Here is an 18184-nt window from a genome sequence, read left to right on the forward strand (position 1 = left end):
CGTGCTTCAGAGGGGAGGTCTCTATTTGTAGTGATGAGAGTGCTGGCTCAATCTCACAGCTATCTGCAGTGCTGGAAATTGTTCCCATCACCGCAGTGGACTAAGTGGCTGCAGCATCTGTGAGCCATTCCTCGAGTGACAGGCACAGGGCTTGCATTTCTGTCTCCAAGAGATCCCTCTAGTCCAGGCTCCTGATTTTCCCCCTCTCAGCTTGGGTCTTGAACTGTGGATGACCAGTGCTTTTCCAATATTCCTGACTTGGTTGAGTCCCTGTGGCTCTTCCATTTCTGAGTTTGTAATGGTAGTACACACTATGAACAGCAGCCTTTTATAATGCAGGCAGCACTGAACAGTGCAAAGAAATCATTTTGTGACTGGTTAAAACTCGCCGAGTTTGGTATCCTGTGGCTGTGTCCTGCAGCCCGAACCTTCCCACCAAAATAACCCCAATTTCCCCCTTTTGTTCTTTATAACTCACACAACAGGACAGCACCCTCGGTTCCAACTGAATCCTGTGTAGCCCACCCCACAGTGTGAGCTGAGCATGGAGCAACCACCACATGGAAGTGTTTGGTCCCCGCTGCAGCCTTTCCCCTCTCAGGCTTTGTATGTGTGCTAATTTTCAGTGGAGCTGGAAGAACTGATTTCTGCCTTCTGAACTGGATTGCAACTGACCAACAGGTTCAAATGTTATTGAAGGTATCATGGAAAACTGGAAAGCAGAATAACGTAGCAGGAACAAATAATAAGAGAAAAAGGATCTTAAAATAGCAAATGTACATGTGTCTGCAGTTACTGATGCTGAATACCAATGTTGTATAGGACATATGGTCTTAAAATAACTGAGAATAAATTTAGCTAGAAATAAGACAAAGGCTCTTGGCTATCCTTGATGTTCTTCAACAGCCTTGCTGTAGGAGTAGTGAGAGCAAACTATCTACACTGCTTTTCAGTGGAGTTTAATTCATTTATGAATGGAACTGTACAGTCTCTCTGCCTGCAGAAAAAAAAGAAAAAGAAAAAGAAAAAATCTGTTAAGTATCTGGAAATACAACTTTCCTAGTCCTGTGTTCCTTCCAGGAAACTGGACCCTCAGAGAACAAAATAAAGCATTCCAGATCTTTGACCCCTCCAAAGATTATGTCTGGTTGTCAGTCTGCTTCCCATATGCTTTTTTCCCCTGATGATGGCATCTCTTCCCTGGGTGAGGGAATCCTCTTAACGTTAGTCAAGGGCTTTACAGTTTGAACTTTACTGCCCAGATGGGCAGTAAAAAGGGGATCTCAGAAAAAAATGGCTTTTGCTTTAATTCCAAAACGTTGGCAGGTGGGTGGTTCTCAAGTCATGCTCCTCACTTGCTTTCAGGCAGACTTGCTGTTAAACTAACTCTGCAGAATTATGCAAGAAACCTCTCAGCACAGTTGGTCAATCAACCAAAAATGAGGATAACAGCCCAGATGCTCAGACTGGTTTGTAGGTCAGCCAGCTGATTATAGGATTTTCCCATCACAGAGGTAGATAAAGCCTTTTGCAACACCAGGAGTGATGCACTAATTGTGCTGTAAGGTCCGATGAGCCCACAGGGGTATTTTACAGCTCCGGCTTTGTGTAAACATGATGTTTCACTCTTTGACATGTCTGGAAAGGTAGATTCAAGCAAAATCCTATGGATGGGTAGGGAAATCTGGAATTAGGGCTGAATCCATTCTGCGGGACTAGAGCAGATCTCGCAGGAAGCTGCACTCTATTTTATTTCTTTATTTTTAGATGTGTAATGCATTTTCCCTGTTTCTAGAAGTACTTTGTGTGGAGCTTCAGGTGGCTTCAAAGGAGGAGGTGCAGAGAGGGAAGGGAAAAATAGCAGCCTCTGGCACGTCCTGCCCTGTCTCACTCTCATGCCTGCCCTTTTTCCTCTCCTCAGACCCCAGCTGGGCTCTGCAGCCGGGAGGGTGGATGAAGCTTTCCTGCAGCTCAGCCAGCTGCCCTGTGGCAGCCACGTGTCCGTGCAAGTGTGTCTGTGTCACAGCAGAGCTCAGCTGTGTCCCTGGCACCCCGGGCAGCAGCTCCCTGCAGACCCCCTCTGCCCCACTGATGCCCACCAGTGCCTGCCTGCCCGCGGGCACGGCTGAGCTCCGTGGCCATGCTCACAGGTGAGACTGCCCAGTGCCCAGGGCTAATTCATTCACCCTTCTTGTGCAGGTGAATTCACACCTCCTCCTTGCAGCTGGGGAGGGTCCTGCAGGCTCAGCCACATCAGGATCCCAGGAGGATCCATGCAGGAGGGCAACAAAGCCTCTGGCCACAACAACACCCCTAAAAAGCCCACTGCCCCCCTCTCCCCCTCCATGTATACAGTAGCCTCATTTGTCAGCCAAGGGCTTTTAGAGGGAGTGTTAGAGGGGGTCTCTGGGGACACTGGGGGATCCATCTGGGGACAACCTGCAAGGCATCTGGGCCCCAGGGGCCAAGGGTGAGCACGGGAGGCTGCGGGCGGCTCGTTCTTGACCTGCAGGCACGCTGGAGGAGAGCGTCGCAGAGCAGCTGCTGCTCCTACAGCTCTGCTGCCAGCTCCACTCCTCCCGATGCCATTCCTACCTCCAGGATTTTTCCCTGACTCACAGCATCACCATCCAAAAGTCTCCCTGGAGGAAGGTATCTGCCTGCTGGTTTGTCTCTTTATCCTTTGCCTCATCCGCGGGAGAAGGGAGAAAAAAAAGCCATAAGCAATCAACTCGCCTGCTTTTTCTTTTTTTTTTTTATTTCCCCCCCTCCTGCTCTCTTCCTGTTGTAAAAGGGGATAAAATCCCCTCAGAAGGAGCTTTTCTAGGTCCGTGCATGGCCGGCAGCAGAGGTGAGCAGCCGGCAGAAGATGTGAGGGCTGGAAGGGCCGTGCCGTGGGAGTGGTCCTCGCTTTGTGTGCGAGCGAGGCACTGAGCGTGCAGCCTCCCACTCGGGTGCAGCTTTTTTTGGATGCTGTGCAGTTCCCTGTGTGAAATGCTTTTTTGGTTAAAAGAAGAAGAGATGTCACATCAGGAGCTCACCCAGCGACTGACTACGGTTATCACCCATGTGGGTAAGGCATCTTTATTTTATTTCTCACTACATTTGTGTAGATTTGGGGGCTCTATTCCCCCAGGAGGTGCTGATGCTCTGTAGAGGCAGGAAGCCTTTGTGTGACAATATCACACCTGTGTGTGAAATAGGAGCCATCAGCAGACTGCAAACCCATGGCTTTGGGCAATTCGACAGCTTTTATTGATGGTTTGGTGGGTTTTTCAAGCATGCAGTTCTCTGAAAAGCAGAAACAGTAAGAGCAGGGTGTCCTACCTGTGAACTGATCTGTGTAAAATACCCGAGCGTGGTCCTTCTTGCAGGGAGGTGGTAGAGAAAAGGGGATGGTGGAAGGATGCTAGAGTGACAGCAGTGCTGATGTGCTTCACGTTTCCTTGTGATACTGGAATAGCAGCCTCTTCTCAGAGGGTCTTTTTTTAAGCCATTGCTATTTCAAGGGTTCTGAAAGGTGTTAAGACAGGATCCCTAAAGCTCTTCTCCATGTCAGGCTTGGTTTTACTATTTGCTCGTGAATACAGGTAGGGCCCTTTACTATGCACTAGCATTCTTGTAAATCCAAGCTGGTACCCACTTGCTGGCATTGGTGACCAAACTACAAGGAACCAAATAACCTGAAACTGGCGAGATGCTGGTGGTTAAAATATCAACTGCAAAAAGCTTTTGGGACTCTTTTTTGTTGTATATAATTGCATTAAAGCAGATTGTGGCTGTGTTGCATCATGTAAAGAGCACATTTTTAGTTGAATTGCATGGGAGCAAATTTTATAGCTGTCAGTGTTTGTAATGGATTATGTGTTGTGAATGCCAAAGATGCTGGACAGGTTCCTGAAATACCTTTGCCATTGATTTTTCTCTATCTGTATATGAAACAGTGTGACCAAAATCTGGCTTTTGGAGAATATTCAATTTAGATTTTAAACCAAAATTCTTCTTTGTAGCAGCTGAACTAAGTTTAAGAGAGGAAATGCAATCAGTAGCTTGACTGAAGAAAGAGCACAAAAGCAGATTTAAATTGAATAAAATACTTAAGACCAGGTCCCGCCTCTCCAAGCCCTTCTTCAGGGGTCAGTCTTGGTGCTCCTGGTGACCCCAGCAGGGGCTGGGTATGGGGGAGAGAACACAATGGCCAGGCCCCAGTCATGCTAACACGAGTTGCTTTGCAATTGTACAAATGCACATTGACACGGTGTCACATGAATTCCCATTTATATTATGAAGAACTGGGATTCAATATGAGGAACATTCACATTGACAGAGTGTCACATGAATTCAGTGAAATTCACATTTATATTATGAAGAATTGGGATTCAACATGAGGCACCTTTAATTTTTTTAGGAAGAGCATTTCAGTGTTGCCAAAGAGATTTGTGCATCTCCTGGTTTTCCAGTTACACTCAATCCAGGTCCCTATCATCCATATTGAGGACCCTCCTTGATGTCAGGAGGGATTTTTTAGAGGCGATGTAGCATTATGTTAGCATTTAGCAATGTAGGAAATCATTCCCACCCTAGAAAGGTGTTAATGGATCTTTCCTGTCCCCTGAAAAAGAGAGAGGTTTCTGGGTCATGTGGCTGAGGCCAGAGAGTCAACAGCAGGTCAGTCCCAGGGAGAGGAATGAAGCTCAGAGATCTTGGATTTTTTTCCATTTCACACTGAGGCAAGAACCTATTCCATCAGCTTCCGACAGGGAAGGACAATCCCACCATTTTCCTGGCCATTCAAGACCTAGAAATCAGACCCTCCTTGTGGAGTCTGCCTGCCTTTTTGTAGGCAGTGCTCATTTCTTGTCAAATCACGTAACTAGAAAAAGCAGCTGTACAAAAATGGAAGCAAGTAATGTTAGAAAAATTTGTTATTGGCTAAAGGAAGAGCATTTCTTCCAAACCCACTGGTGATGCACCATGTTTATGAATCACACCTCGTAACATGAGTTGCCTTAACTCAATGAGCAGCAGCTTATTGAAACAGTAATTCCTGGCCAGCTGCAGGGGTCTCTTGGAAGTTCAGTGGGCATCTTTACAGCTCAAACAAGCAAACAGGCTCTCAGCCTTAGCAAACTGAGGATGAACATACTTTATTGTGCTGACTATTTTTACAGCATCTCTCACCCTCCTATTACCACTTGGACTGATGGCATTCGACCTGTCTAGAACATAGCCAGCTCTCTGTTGGGGGCACAGCTCTCAGCTCACCCAACAGCAGGAGGCAAGAACCTTGTTCACAAAATTTGAAAAGTGCCAAACAAGAACTTTATGGAGCATTAAAAAGAAAGACCTCTATATTGGCAAAAAAACCTTTACAGAATCATTTTCATCTGTGTGAAGCGGGTGACACCCCAATTTATTTTTAATCTATTGATAAGAATAGCACAAACATAGTTACTTGCCTGGAGCTCAACTTACCTGTCCTGGCCAGAAGCCTCGATCCCTCATTAGCTGACTCACATTGTGTTAGACAGTTTATGTGCTTGTAAAAAAAGCCTCTTATCCTGCTGCTGACTTCATACAGACAGCTCCCTGCTTCACCCAGGTTAAAACCAAAGCTTTGAAGCTATTTACCTACTCCACAATAGCTGTCTTAACTTGGTCCTTTTCACCCTGCCCTGCAGCACACCTGCACACAGCGTCAAACAGTAGGGGACCAAATTAGATCCATTAAGTAGCCCTGTGCTCCCTCAGCCTGCCTGGGATCATTCCCCATTGCCCTGCTGTGGGGGAGGTAATGGGGCCACCACAGGTGTCTGGGACAGGAGGGGTTTGTAAATGCCAGCAGGCATCTCTGCGTGCTAAGACATAGCACAAAACGTTATCCAATCTCGGTACCAAAACTGCGTCAAGATTCTTTTTTTAATTTAACCTACTTTCATTAAACTTGCTTATTGGGAGGTGTTGGGGAAACACTCCTCTGTTTTGAAAAAAGCTTGTCTTTTGGGGGAGGTGGGCAAGTGGCAGCTCTTCTGCGATGGGGAGGAAGGAGGTTTGCTGGGTGACGTGCCCGGTGCTGACAGCGAGGTCGTTTGCCCGTGGGACTGGCACAGCTCTCCCAGCTTGTGAAGCCCACCAGAACACACTTGTGCACTCACTGCCCACACACACCCGGCACTTGGCTCCCACAGCTCTGATGTCAGCTCTGTTATGTGTGGGCAACATTCTGGGCTTGGTTACGCACACAAGCACTTCCACCCAGTGCCCCATTTTCCACAGATTTTTATTCTTGCAATGATTTTATAATAAGATGGAGCTGCCAAAGCCAACGTCAGCTGTCTCAGAAGGAAGCGGCGGAACTTGGGTCCTCTCTGTTACCAGTAAAGAATTGCACAGCACGTTAGAGGCAGGGTTTTCTCACAGGCTCCCCTTAACTTCCAGTTAAGCTGTAAGACCTCTTCTTCAAATGACAGCGGGATCCAGATGAGCTGTCTGTCAGAGCTCCTGGTAGGGGAGGGACTGATAGGAAATTGCAGACAGCAGCACATTGCACAAATCATATATACAAGAAAAAACCCACACATTTATGTCAGCTTTATCTGGTTTTACACACTCTTGTTTGCCCAATCTCCCGTTTCATGAATAGGAAAAAGAAATTAAGCAACTTGATGGAGAACAAAAGGAAAGTCAGTGGCAGAGCCACTTAGGATGGGCATCTCAGGACTTACACAATCACTTAGAATTCCTAGCTGCTGACCATGGTGGGTCAATTCCTACCAGCTCTGAGGAGTGGTGTAAAATATTGGGGTGTGTTTGAAGAGAATCTGTGCTGCAGTTTGGGACAGGAAGTGAGGGATGATGCTGCATCCACTTGACTGAGAGGAATTTAGGTCAGCAGAATGGAATAACCCGAGCTGGCTCTTGTCCAAGGCCAATGGCTTAGCATCACAAGTCACAGAATCTGATTTATGCTGCAAAGCCACAAATAATCTAATATGTCACAGCTGGATAGATGATTGCAATGTTTCTGATCTGTGTCTGTGTACAGCAAGGACACACAAAAGAGATTTTATAAGAAATTAGCTTTCAAGGTACCATATCAAATAGGCCTTCTGCTACTTCTATGCAAAGGCTTAAATTAAAGCAATGGAAATTCCCCTGCCTGCAACAGAAAATTCTTCCCTTTGTCTTAGAGCATTCATGCATTTCAGGAACTCTTTTCCAACTGCTGATTCTGCAGCTCTGTCCTACTTTCAGTTTTCTGGTGAGCAGTTATGGGCAACCGGTCTTTTCCACCAACCACAGCACATCAGGTTTGCTTACCCCAAAGCAAGACACAGGCATGGGATGTGCATCTATCACTGCATTCCCAACGAAGCAGGACAACAGAAAACAGCAGATATATGTTTGCAAAATTTGCTTCGGATCTGGTGCTAATGAGAAGTGGTAATTTGGAGTTCCTTTCTCCATTAACCTACTTCTATTTAAAAATTGACCCTCTGTGATCATGTTATCTGTATCTTTCTCTCTGTGCCCTGATAAAGCTTTTGAACTGTTGGCCAATTTGTACCCAATTTGGTGAAGTAACAAAGGTCATAAAACACTAAGTTCATGCAATATATGAAAATAGCGACTGAAGAGGAGAGAAAGATGCAATTAGTGAAGAAAAGGCTAATAAGCTCATTCTAATAGACCTCAGAGAATCCACATAGGACAGTGGAACGGGGAAAAGAGAGGTAATAACAAGTTATCTTGTTTAGTTTCACAGCTTAAAAAAAGCTACTTGTTTACATTTTTTGTTCCTAGATTGTGGTTATTAATTTTACTACATTCTGCACGGCTTATTCTTTGCAGCTGTTTCCCTGGGAACTCTTTAACAAGGAACTTTTAAAAGCGTTTTGCTAATGCTGCAAAGTTTGTGCCTATAAAAGGTGGAAATCAAGCTTTCAGAGAAAACCATGAAAAATGTGCAGATGTGCCTAGTGTACTCTCCAAAATGTCGAATACTGCAAGTAGCACATGGTACTTGTTTAAAGCCCACAATCTAATCTGGTTTGTCAAGGCATGATTGGAAATAAAGACCATAAGAAATTGTTCTGAGTTGGGGATCCAGAACATTAGTTTGTCCCAAGGCAAAATATTTATGTGACAGGCTGGGCCTCGTGTTTAGGGAGACAGAGGTGACTAAAGAGCTTCCCACAACCAGTAGGAACAGTAACAGGCTGCTTCTGTTTCAGGGAAGTATAGCTTGGAGGCGTTTACTCTTCTACATTCTGTGTTTTACTTTAGCTGAGTACTTCTTCACATGGGATGTCACTCTGACTCTACCATCCTTCACAAAATTCAACACAGAATTAGAAAAATCCTGCAACAGCCAGGTGTGTTCCCATTAACCATTTCTCTCCCCGCAGTAAGCAGAGCCCTGCAGAGCAGAAAGGCTGCTTACAGCCCTAGCTCTTTGCTCATTTGTCGATATCCTCCCCAAAACTGCCTGTTAAACCCTGAGCTTTCATTCTCAAGCCGGGAAGAGACCAGGATGTTGGGGAGAAAAGGGAATAGGACCATCTGCTTGTGGCAGGGTTTTCACACTTTCTACTTACGTATTTTGTGATGGCAGCTGTTGGAGACAGGCTACTAGGCTGGGTGGAACTGAGGTGTGATCCAATCTGTCAATCTCTAGGTCCCTATTTGTTTCAAAAGCCTCCACATTGCTGCTGTTAAATCTACCACTACAGCAGTCTCCCCCTCTTGGCTTTCCTGAACCCACCTGTGTCTCAGGACTGCATTTCAGTGGTAGCCCTCTATGGCAGTTTTCATACAGCAGAAAGAAGGAACTTCTGACTTCCAGAGCAGGCATTTGCAAACACTATGTTTTCCGTTGGGTTTTGTTTGTTTAGATTTTTTTTGGGGGGTGGGGCGGGGGGGGGAGTAAGGTTGGGATGCAGAGAGGAGCCTCAGTCTGTTCCCATCTCTGTGGCAGAGGGAAGCTCAGATAGCCTTGCTGGAAATTAAACTGAGCTGACATCTATCACAATTCCTGGCAGGTCATTGAATACAAGGGTGTTTTTTTCCACCTCTTGCCTCATCTTTTATTTAATTCCTTTTCTTGCCTTCCATATGGTGCCTGAATCGCTGAGAGGACATCTCCCTAGGGTTCAGCACTTGGGAAGGTACTTGCAGCACTAGACTGTCTCAATAGATAGAGAATAAGCTAAACAATTTCATTGCTGTTACTCCTTTCTCCCTTCATTTACACCATGTTTGAGGCCTCTCTGCCCCCAAGGAATGACTCAGCATTCAGTCTAGGATTACTTTTTTTTTTTCCAGTGCTGGGCTTGTGTTCAGCATTTGGGAGAGTATAAACCATAAACGGTTTGTGTCAGCGCTGATGTCTTGCAGTCCACTGAGCCTCTTAGACCTGACTTTACAGCTCAGCACAGCACCATCCGGGTTTGTCCAGCAGGTCAGTGACTGGGAGAAATCAGAGCTCTTTACAAAGCTGCCTGCTCCTGCCCACATGAGAAAGTGCTGGAGAATGATGTGACAGGGATAACATGGCCCATGGATCATTATTAGTCAGTCGGCTTTGGTGACTCACACTAACCAGTGCAGACACGGCCAGAACTGAAACCGAGGAACAGGAGGGAGACAGGGTGAAGAAACAGCCAACTCTTACATACATAGATGGAAAAACATTACTTGCAAATACCTTAAGTGATCTGTAAATCATGGCACAGAGAGAGGTAGTGCTCCGAGACCAGAAATGCTGTAAAGAAAAGCATGTGAGTTTAGCAGAGAAAAGGACAGCAGGCTCCACTTTGGCCTGGGGTCAGACGTGTAGGGGACAGTTGGGTTGAGATCACAGTATCTTCAAGCTCCACTGTCATATAAGCACAACATAGATAACGTCTGCAAGTCCAAAGACATCACTGCCTCTGAGGAATGGTTGAGCTCATGTCCTGGAAGAGCGCCACGTCCAGCATGTGAACTCAGGCTGGTATAAGTCTGAAGCAACAGCATTTATTCAAGGGTGAAACACATTACATTTGTCTGCACCCACTTCTTGTTATCAGTGCAACATCACACAAGACTGGTACGCTCTCAGCAGAGGCTTGAAAGTAATTCAGCATTAATGAATAGTCCTTTATCCTGTTTTCTTGCAGTGTAGTAGGGAATGAAGCACTGAACCCAGACAGACAATCCTGAACTGCAGTGGACCCTAGGATTTAGCTTATGAAGCTGCTGTGTTCTGTCTCCATCTTTTCCAGCCATTGGAGGGACCTGACAGTGCAGAATATGGCCAGAGGAAGGACAGGCTACCAGGATCAATCCATGTTGTCATGCAATGATTGTCTGTTTTGTTTACCAGAACAACACACAATAGCTCAAAAACATCTTTGTACCTGCTGTACGTTGTATGTGGAGTGTTCTTGAAAATGCATTGTTCCAAAATCCTGAAACTTGAGTCCTGACACCTTTAGGCAGTCAAGAGCTAAGTATGCCCAGCCAAGGCACCAGTCCTCCCTGCCTTCCTGGAGATGTCCTGCCACTCACTGGCCTCAGAGGTGGCTTGTGCCACCAGAGGAGGTTTGGCTCTAGTGCAAGGTACCACCACGTAGTGCCCTCCCCATCTGAGGACACAGGGGCTGGTTCAGCACCTCAGGGCAGCCCTCCCTTGCATTGGCAGAGCTTCCCTGATCTCAGAGCTACATGAACACGACCGAGATGAAGCTTCCCAAGGACTCCATTGCAGTAAGTGCAGGACTATTGCAGCATATGCAAAGCTGACTCTCTGGAAGCTTAAACAGAGAGACAAAGGTCCAGCTTTTGATTTTAAAAGTCACCGATTCCTGACCTGGATTGCTCAAGCACGGGAGTAAAGGTTAAATTGCTGCCAGAATCCTTTGAAACATCACAAAGAGGTGATGGGAAATGATCTCTCATCAATATTACAACAGAGTGGCTCTGATCCAGAAGGGTGCAAAGAGCTCTCTATTTCTGTGTGAATAAATGGGGAACTGCTGGTACTCAGCACTCTGCAGGAGCAGATATTTTTGTCTGAGTGGGCTCAGCTGCAGCTCACCCAGCTGTAGCCCCTGCTGCAGGCAGGTTTGAGAGGCAGCAGAGTGCAGGCACTGCCTCGGGAACGGGGGCTTAGGACCAACTGTCAGAATTGCCGGGTTCATTTGGGGATCTTGAGCCAGCTCCTGCAAGGGCTGCAGGAAAGCCAAGCTGAGAGGATCTTGAGTCAGGCACCCCACATCCGTGGGCACGGGCTGTAATCGCTGTGCTTCCAGTTACCTCCTCCTGTGTCCCAGGGATCTTGGATGGAAACCAGCAGCTCTTACCCTGAGACTGCCCATGCCCCCACCCGCATCACCTTCTATGTGAGCACCCGGTGGCCCTACAGCAGGGCTTTTGGAGTGCCAATCCATACATTAACACTGTATGTGACAGGCTTCAGATGAGAAAGGCTGGCTCTGCACTTCTGCAGTGCAGGCTGTTGCCTGGGGCAACGAGATACGAGGGGCTGCAAACCAACCATCCCGCTGTCGCTGCCCCTGCCTGACCAGGAGCTCTGGGATCTCCAGGTTCCCTTGGGCAATGAATTCTCTACAGCTGGCCCTGGGTACAAGAGCAGTTATCTGCAGTTCCAAGACATAAATACAAGCCAAACAACGCTAATGTACAGCCTTTTGGTCTGTCTGGCAACAGCTGCTGACAGGGTCTGACTCTCCTCATTCAATCCATGCCTTCAGCTCCAGACATGGCATAGGCGTTACTCCCAGTCAGCACTGGAGACACCACCTCAAGATACCTGGAACAGGGGGAGGTGAAGGAAATCTAAAACCAGAGAAGGTATCTTTCAGTATCTCAGGAGAGTGATTGTTGCCTTTAAATTCCAAGACCTTTAAGGTAGCAATTGTATTTTAATTATACATATGTAGAGGATTAGCCCACAGTTATTGACATCTCCAATTATTATTATTGCAATATTTATGGCTTATTTAGGACTTTCCAAGGATGTGCAAGTGCTGACAGACAGGAATTGAGGGAAAGAACTGTAGCAAACACATGCAGCTCTAGTAACAATAAATAGAAATGAGATGATTTGGACATGCAAAGTTTGGATATGTTGTCTATTAATTATATACGTTACAACCTTAACATGTCAAATGCATTTTGTTCTGGTATGGAGCTCATTCCAATAGATTGCTGTGGCTAGAACTACTATCAGGAAAGTTTGCCTCTTGTTATCAATCAATAATCCTTCACATAAAGGATGACTATAAATAGCTCCCCTTTTGAGTCTGAAGTTCACTGTTACCCATTACACTTTGGTTTAAAGGTCTCTGAAACCAAGGCTTAATTTCTGAAGTGATCAATATTGGTGTTTGCAGCCAAAGCTGATGACATATATAGGAGCCATACTATTGATCTTGCAATATTCAGAGGAAAGGTTATTTCAAACAGAAATAGCTATGACCTTAGTATGACCCTGAGCTGTAATCAGGTACGTAACTAATCAGAAAGCTCCTGGCAATTACACGCCAACAGTCAGTGCAGGAAGGTTTCTGGGAAAATCTGATTAATCCTTGTTACAGTGATCAGCTTATTTTGTGACAACAAAATTCCTTTTTTTTTTTTTAAAGAGAGATTCAAAGCTACTCTAACCATTTCATCAGTCTCAGATACTCACACTGCTATCAATGTCCAGTACCTTTTCCCCTCCTACATTGTTGGAAGCCAGAAGAGGTTTCACAACAGACTTCGAAGTCACCGTTTTTCAGTCCTTTTTTTTTTTTTAGCTCATGAAAATGCTACTTTCTGGCTTTGTTCTCAGCTAGGGGAGAATGCAGTTTCAGCAGTGTGCAATTGTCATTTTGAATCCTGCTGATTCACAGCCTGGCTGTACAGCAGAGCCTGGCACATCGGTGGGTCCTGCATGGGAGAGGAAAACCAGCAGCCAAATGTGCTCTGTGGAGCAGTGGTGTTTGTACAGGAGCAAAGAGGAGTTTGCCAGTGATACTCTGTGCCTGTTCCATCCCAATATCTGCACCAGCAGCTCCATACCCGCCACACTCTCCCTTCAGAGCTGGGGTGCCACCACCATGCAGCCCGGGGAAGGAGGGAAGATGAAATACAAGCAGCTAGGACAAGAGGAAGTGGGCACAAACTTGAATGTAAGAAGTTCCACCTAAACATGAGGAGGAACTTCTTTCCTGTGAGGGTGGCAGAGCCCTGGCAGAGGCTGCCCAGGGAGGTGGTGGCGTCTCCTTCTCTGCAGACATTCAAACCCTCCTGGACACGTTCCTGTGGGACCTGCTCTGGGTGGCCCTGCTCTGGCAGGGGCTTGGACTGGATGATCTCCAGAGGTCCCTTCCAACCCCATAGCATTCTGCGATCACCCCCTGCATCCTCCTCCTCTCTCCAGCAGGACCCCAGATCAGGGCTGCAGCCTAGGGAAGAGAGGGGTGTCTGGTGGTCTCAGGGAGGCAGCTGGGCTGGAGCAGCCTTGTCCACTGCAGGGAGCATTCTGCACTACAGTTTCTACTGTCCGAGCCCCTCAAGGACAGGCTCAAACCGTTTTATCTTCCTTTCTCAGATGAGCTGAAAGGCAGGGTGTTACAGAGCTGGGCAGAGAAGCCTCACTCCCTCTAAAGCCCCTTCTCCAGGAGGTTTTATGACCCTGCAGAGTCTGGTGTCCAGGAGGTGCTTTCTGTTGATCCAGAACGTGGTCCCACCAGGTTCAGATGGTCACCATGGCTGCCTCTTCTGCTGAGGAGCCGCTAGAGGGCACGGGAGGGTGTCACCATTTCTCTGCACAACCTCCATGGAGCGAGGCCCTCTCCCTGGTCACACTACAGCAGTGCCAAAATCCAAAACACCCAGAGAGCAATTTCAGAGAAAGGCATAGTCTCCAGATACAACTAGACCTGTGAGATGGGTACTGAACCTTTGAAATTTGGGTACACAAGTTCTGTATTCAAGTTTTTCATCCAAACTAGGATATGCTATAGAAGGGCATCACTTGACCACATGTGTGTGACTCTTGATCTCTTTAGGAACCATAGCTAAGTTCTACATAAAAGCCATTTTCCTATTTAGGAGTAGGCACATCCCTTTGTTTTAATCTCTAGAAAATACAAGAGCAAGCCTAGTCTTATGGCAGCTTCTCTTTCAGCAAAGATGTGAGAATCTGTTGTGAATTTGATAACTTAATTGAATGCTATGAAAGTTATTAACAGTCTTAAACATCTGCTAGGAAATACACAGACTAGGAACATACCTTACAGGGAAACAGAGCTAGTGTTGGTGTGATCATCCTCACCCCACGGAGAGCAGTCCCACAACACCCGAGCAGAGATGGTGATGGGTTCAAATGATGTACCAGGTCTAAGAGAACCTGGCAAGTCTGAACCACAGATCAGGACTAGCAGAGAAAGCAGCCAGAAGCAGCATTATCACAGCATAAGAGAAAGAGGGACTGGGGGCCCTCTTAAATGGAGGAGCTGGAGCACTGGGGTGAGGGGGGTGTTGGTGGGGCCTCAGGTGAGAACGCTCTGGCCGTTAAGGCTAATTAACGCGCTCAGGACTCTGACTATGTGCTGCTGCTAAGTGCAAGATACTCTCTCAGTACAGCCCCCGTGCTGTGTAACACCTGCCACGTCCAGTGCTCTCTGGGACTCACTGAGCCGGGTTTGAAAACTCCTCGTTAGTGTTTTGGTTTTATTTCAACCAATGAGCTCATTCTCAGCCGTTGGGGTTCAGCAGCCTCCGCTGCCAGACCCGCTGCCTCTGAGAGCGTAGGTGGTAGTGACTGGCCTGACACAAACAGCACTGCGACACCTTAATGAGCAAAACACTACTTTAAAATAAAGTGTTGAAAAGACGGGGGTATCTACAAATGCTATAAAATAAAATTGAGAAACTCTCTGTGTGCCAAGTTCAAGGCTGCAACCAAGAAAGGGATATTTCTCGGTGTGTTCTCCAGCTTTTTATATCTTCCAGCTTTACTGTAGAAATTGCAATTGGTCTTAGACAAATCAGGTAAATACATTAGGATTCAGTTCCCAGCTGAAGATTGTTTTCCTTATGTTTCATTATTTGCATTAAGTTCATTGCTTCTGACACAAATAAGTCTATTGCTTTATTTTTTGTAGAGTTGATTGCTATTCTTGAAACAAGTGTATTTAAAACAAGAGACAGGCAGGAAAATGCCATGTAGAATCATGTGAATAACATAGAAAGGGTTAAAGAGGGGGTGAGGCTGTTCTTTCCCCACCTGAAAAGCAGGTGGCAATTAGGAGCAGGTGTTATCACTCATAGTGACTAGAGAAGGGATATAGAGCCTGTTCCAAAGCAGCTGTGGAAGAGAAACCATCTGAAAGAAGAGATGTAGGTGGCACAGTGCAGAGATGGTGTAGAAGGAAATACAAAAGAGAGGTTGGGAGGCTGCATGGTGTACAGGAGGTGAGCATGGAGGGGGGCAGAGGGGACCCAAAGGTGGTGCTCAGGGCTGCTCTGAGGATTGAAGTGTGTCTGCTGTGTGGAGACCTAAAGGGTCTGTGCTGAGTGGGAAGCTGGAAGGGGGAGTGGGGTGCTGGAGGGCTGTGGGGGAGACCTGGAGGCTGGGTGAGATGCTGGAAAGCTTGTTGGGAAGCTGGAAGGCAAAGTGGGAGACCTGAAGGCCAGGTGAGTGGCTGGAGATTCATGTGGACAGGCTGGAAGCCTGGTCTGAGCCCAGTGTGACCAGCTCAGATGGCTCACTTTGAGGTTGTGCCAATAGTCTCTTATGTTGAGTCTGGCATGGTTTCATTTTTAACAACAGAATAGTCCTAATTGTGAATCTGCTGCTTTTAGCTGCTTTCAAACTATTTTGCATTTTTTAAGCAAAACATCTTTGCATTTAAAGATACCCTTCAGTATAAATCAATTTAATGGGCTGTCAAGCCAATGGGAGATGTATGGATATCTGCTTTTGGTACAGTCTTCCCCAAATTTTGGCTTTTGCGGGGCAAAACTTTGGGTGAAGTTACTCCTGCTCTCTCCCTGGCAAGCCTTCTTCAAATAGTTCTCAGATGTATGCTAAACTAAAACACACAAAATGATTCTTAAACCATATTCTTTTATTGGCAATTAAATGGGAAATGGTCTGTTTCACGGGAGTCACGTTCTCTTCGTGGTGCCCAAGGGATGAGCTGAGAATCTCTGGAGAAGCACAAAGTGTTATTTAATGCTATAGTCCATGAAGTGGACTTGGGCCTGTGGGGAGTAAGGTCCATAATGGGATGTGGGATTGAGATACCTTTTATTGAGTGATCTGTGCTGGTCAGCAGAAGGTGTTTGTGGTGGGGTCTCCTGGCAGGTTGAAGAGGAATTCCTTACCTCATCAGAGCACTGCACCACTCGTCTCTGGGCAATTGAAGTCTTACAGGGCTGTTGGGGTCAAAGCCTGCCCTTGTGTTATGGTGGCTGAAGGTCTCTGCCCTGGTGTGTGCAGTGTTTGGCATGTCCCAACCTAAGAACATACTGAGACTGGGATGTTGGAAGGTCTGGTGTTGGGTGTTTGTGTGTCCCTGTGATGGTGCAGAGGAACCCTGGTGCTGCCTCGTGTGGGACGAGTCCTCTCAGGTGCAGGGCTGAGCTGTTTCTGCACCTGAAGCTGACTTACAGGCATCTGTTTTACTGCCTGGACCCACTGCCCTGTCAGTATGTATCCTCTCTGGATAATTTTAGGTGTGCTGCAAAAGAAAATGAGACTTTTATGCTTGTGCTTTGTCTATCCCAGCTGGCCCTTTTCTGTATAATTTTAGCAGTTCTTGCCTGGTTTTGACAAAGGATTGAAACTCTTGGTTTCCTGTAAATCTCATGAAAATCGGTTGTGAGGGAGTCGATCATTAACGTACCCTACTCTTAGACATCACAGAATCAAGGCAGCGCAGGGTGACGAGGAGCAATAATTGTGCTGGTTGGGGGGAGAGGAAGAGGCTGGGGAGGGGGTGTGGGGGGAGGCAGCCTCTTGGCCTTGCTGTGCCCGGGCACTCGATGCAGATTCACGTTGTCCTGCCATAAGGAGAAACTTCTCTTTGATTTTATCCTCGGTTCCCTGGAAGGATGCAAGCCTTGCCCCAGGGGATGTGAGAGGAGTGTGAGGTGTGTATCCGCTGCCTCTGTCTAGACAGGAGCTCCTTTTTCCTTGTGGGCTGCTCCGAGTAACTGAGTCAACCTGAACACACAGACATGCAAATAGAAAAAAAAAATAATCAATAATCCCTAAAGCCCCGTATCCCAGCTGATGTAGTAACTGATGTTGAGTGTTTGAGAGACGGCAATAAAACATTAGAAATGCCTTTACTGTACTGTGTAATGTGAGAAGCTGTTCCTTCCTGTTCACCTCGTGTTTGGCTGGTCTCCAAAAGCCCTGAGCATCAACAGCCCTTGTGATTCTTACACATCCTATTTCTGTCCCTGTGTGTTTCTGCTTCTCCTTTATCTGCTTTAAGTTATGAATTGCAACACCAGAAAAACGCTGCTTCTGTCAGGGAAGGTGCCCGGCTGCTCCCCGGGGGGAGAAGGGTCCTGGTGGGCTTGGTGCTGCCAGCCCTCGGCTGCAGGGGGAGAAGGAGGAATAGTGCAGGGCTCTGGGTGCTAGTGAGAGTCAGGGCTGGAATCATAGAATCGTTGAGGTTGGAAGGGACCTTTAGGTTCATCTAGTTCAACAATCAACCTAACTCTAGAAAAAAAAAGAAAAAACAACAACAAAATAAACCCCACAAACCAACCCACACCAATGAAAGAACCCAAAACACACTCACATCACTAAACCATGTCTCTAAGCTCTATGTCAACCCGTCTTTTAAATTCCTCCAGGGATGGTGCCTCAACCACCTTCCTGGGCAGCTCATTCCAATGTGCATTAACCGTTTCTGTGTAAAAATTTTTCCTAATCTCCGATCTGAGCCTCCCCTGGTGCAACTTGAGGCTGTTTCCTCTTGTCCCATCACCTGTGACTTGAGAGAAGAGACCGACCCCCCTGGCTACACCCTCCTTTCAGGGAGTCGTAGGGGTAGGGTAGGCTCACGCTGGAGGAGCACAGAGAGGAGAAGAACACGTGCCTTTCTTTATGTCCAGAGATGTATTTTTCCAGCCCTCGTGCTGTTGTGAGAGGGCAGTGACACAAAGA

The 18184-nt window shown here is 46.7% G+C and overlaps 1 protein-coding gene across 1 annotated transcript in view; it reads left to right on the top strand.

Annotated features, from left to right (window-relative positions):
* The first annotated feature begins 2607 nt into the window (after positions 1-2607).
* Positions 2608-18184, top strand: part of MCF2L2 (MCF.2 cell line derived transforming sequence-like 2) — a 146770-nt gene continuing 131193 nt past the window's right edge. Inside the window, exon 1 of the mRNA XM_014939882.1 lies at positions 2608-3073. Within this exon, the coding sequence (XP_014795368.1) occupies positions 2971-3073 (103 nt within the window). The 5' untranslated portion in view covers positions 2608-2970. The remainder of the gene's footprint in view (positions 3074-18184) is intronic.

Source organism: Calidris pugnax, unplaced genomic scaffold, assembly GCF_001431845.1.
Source record: "Calidris pugnax isolate Ruff unplaced genomic scaffold, ASM143184v1 scaffold94, whole genome shotgun sequence".
NCBI classification, from domain to species: domain Eukaryota; kingdom Metazoa; phylum Chordata; class Aves; order Charadriiformes; family Scolopacidae; genus Calidris; species Calidris pugnax.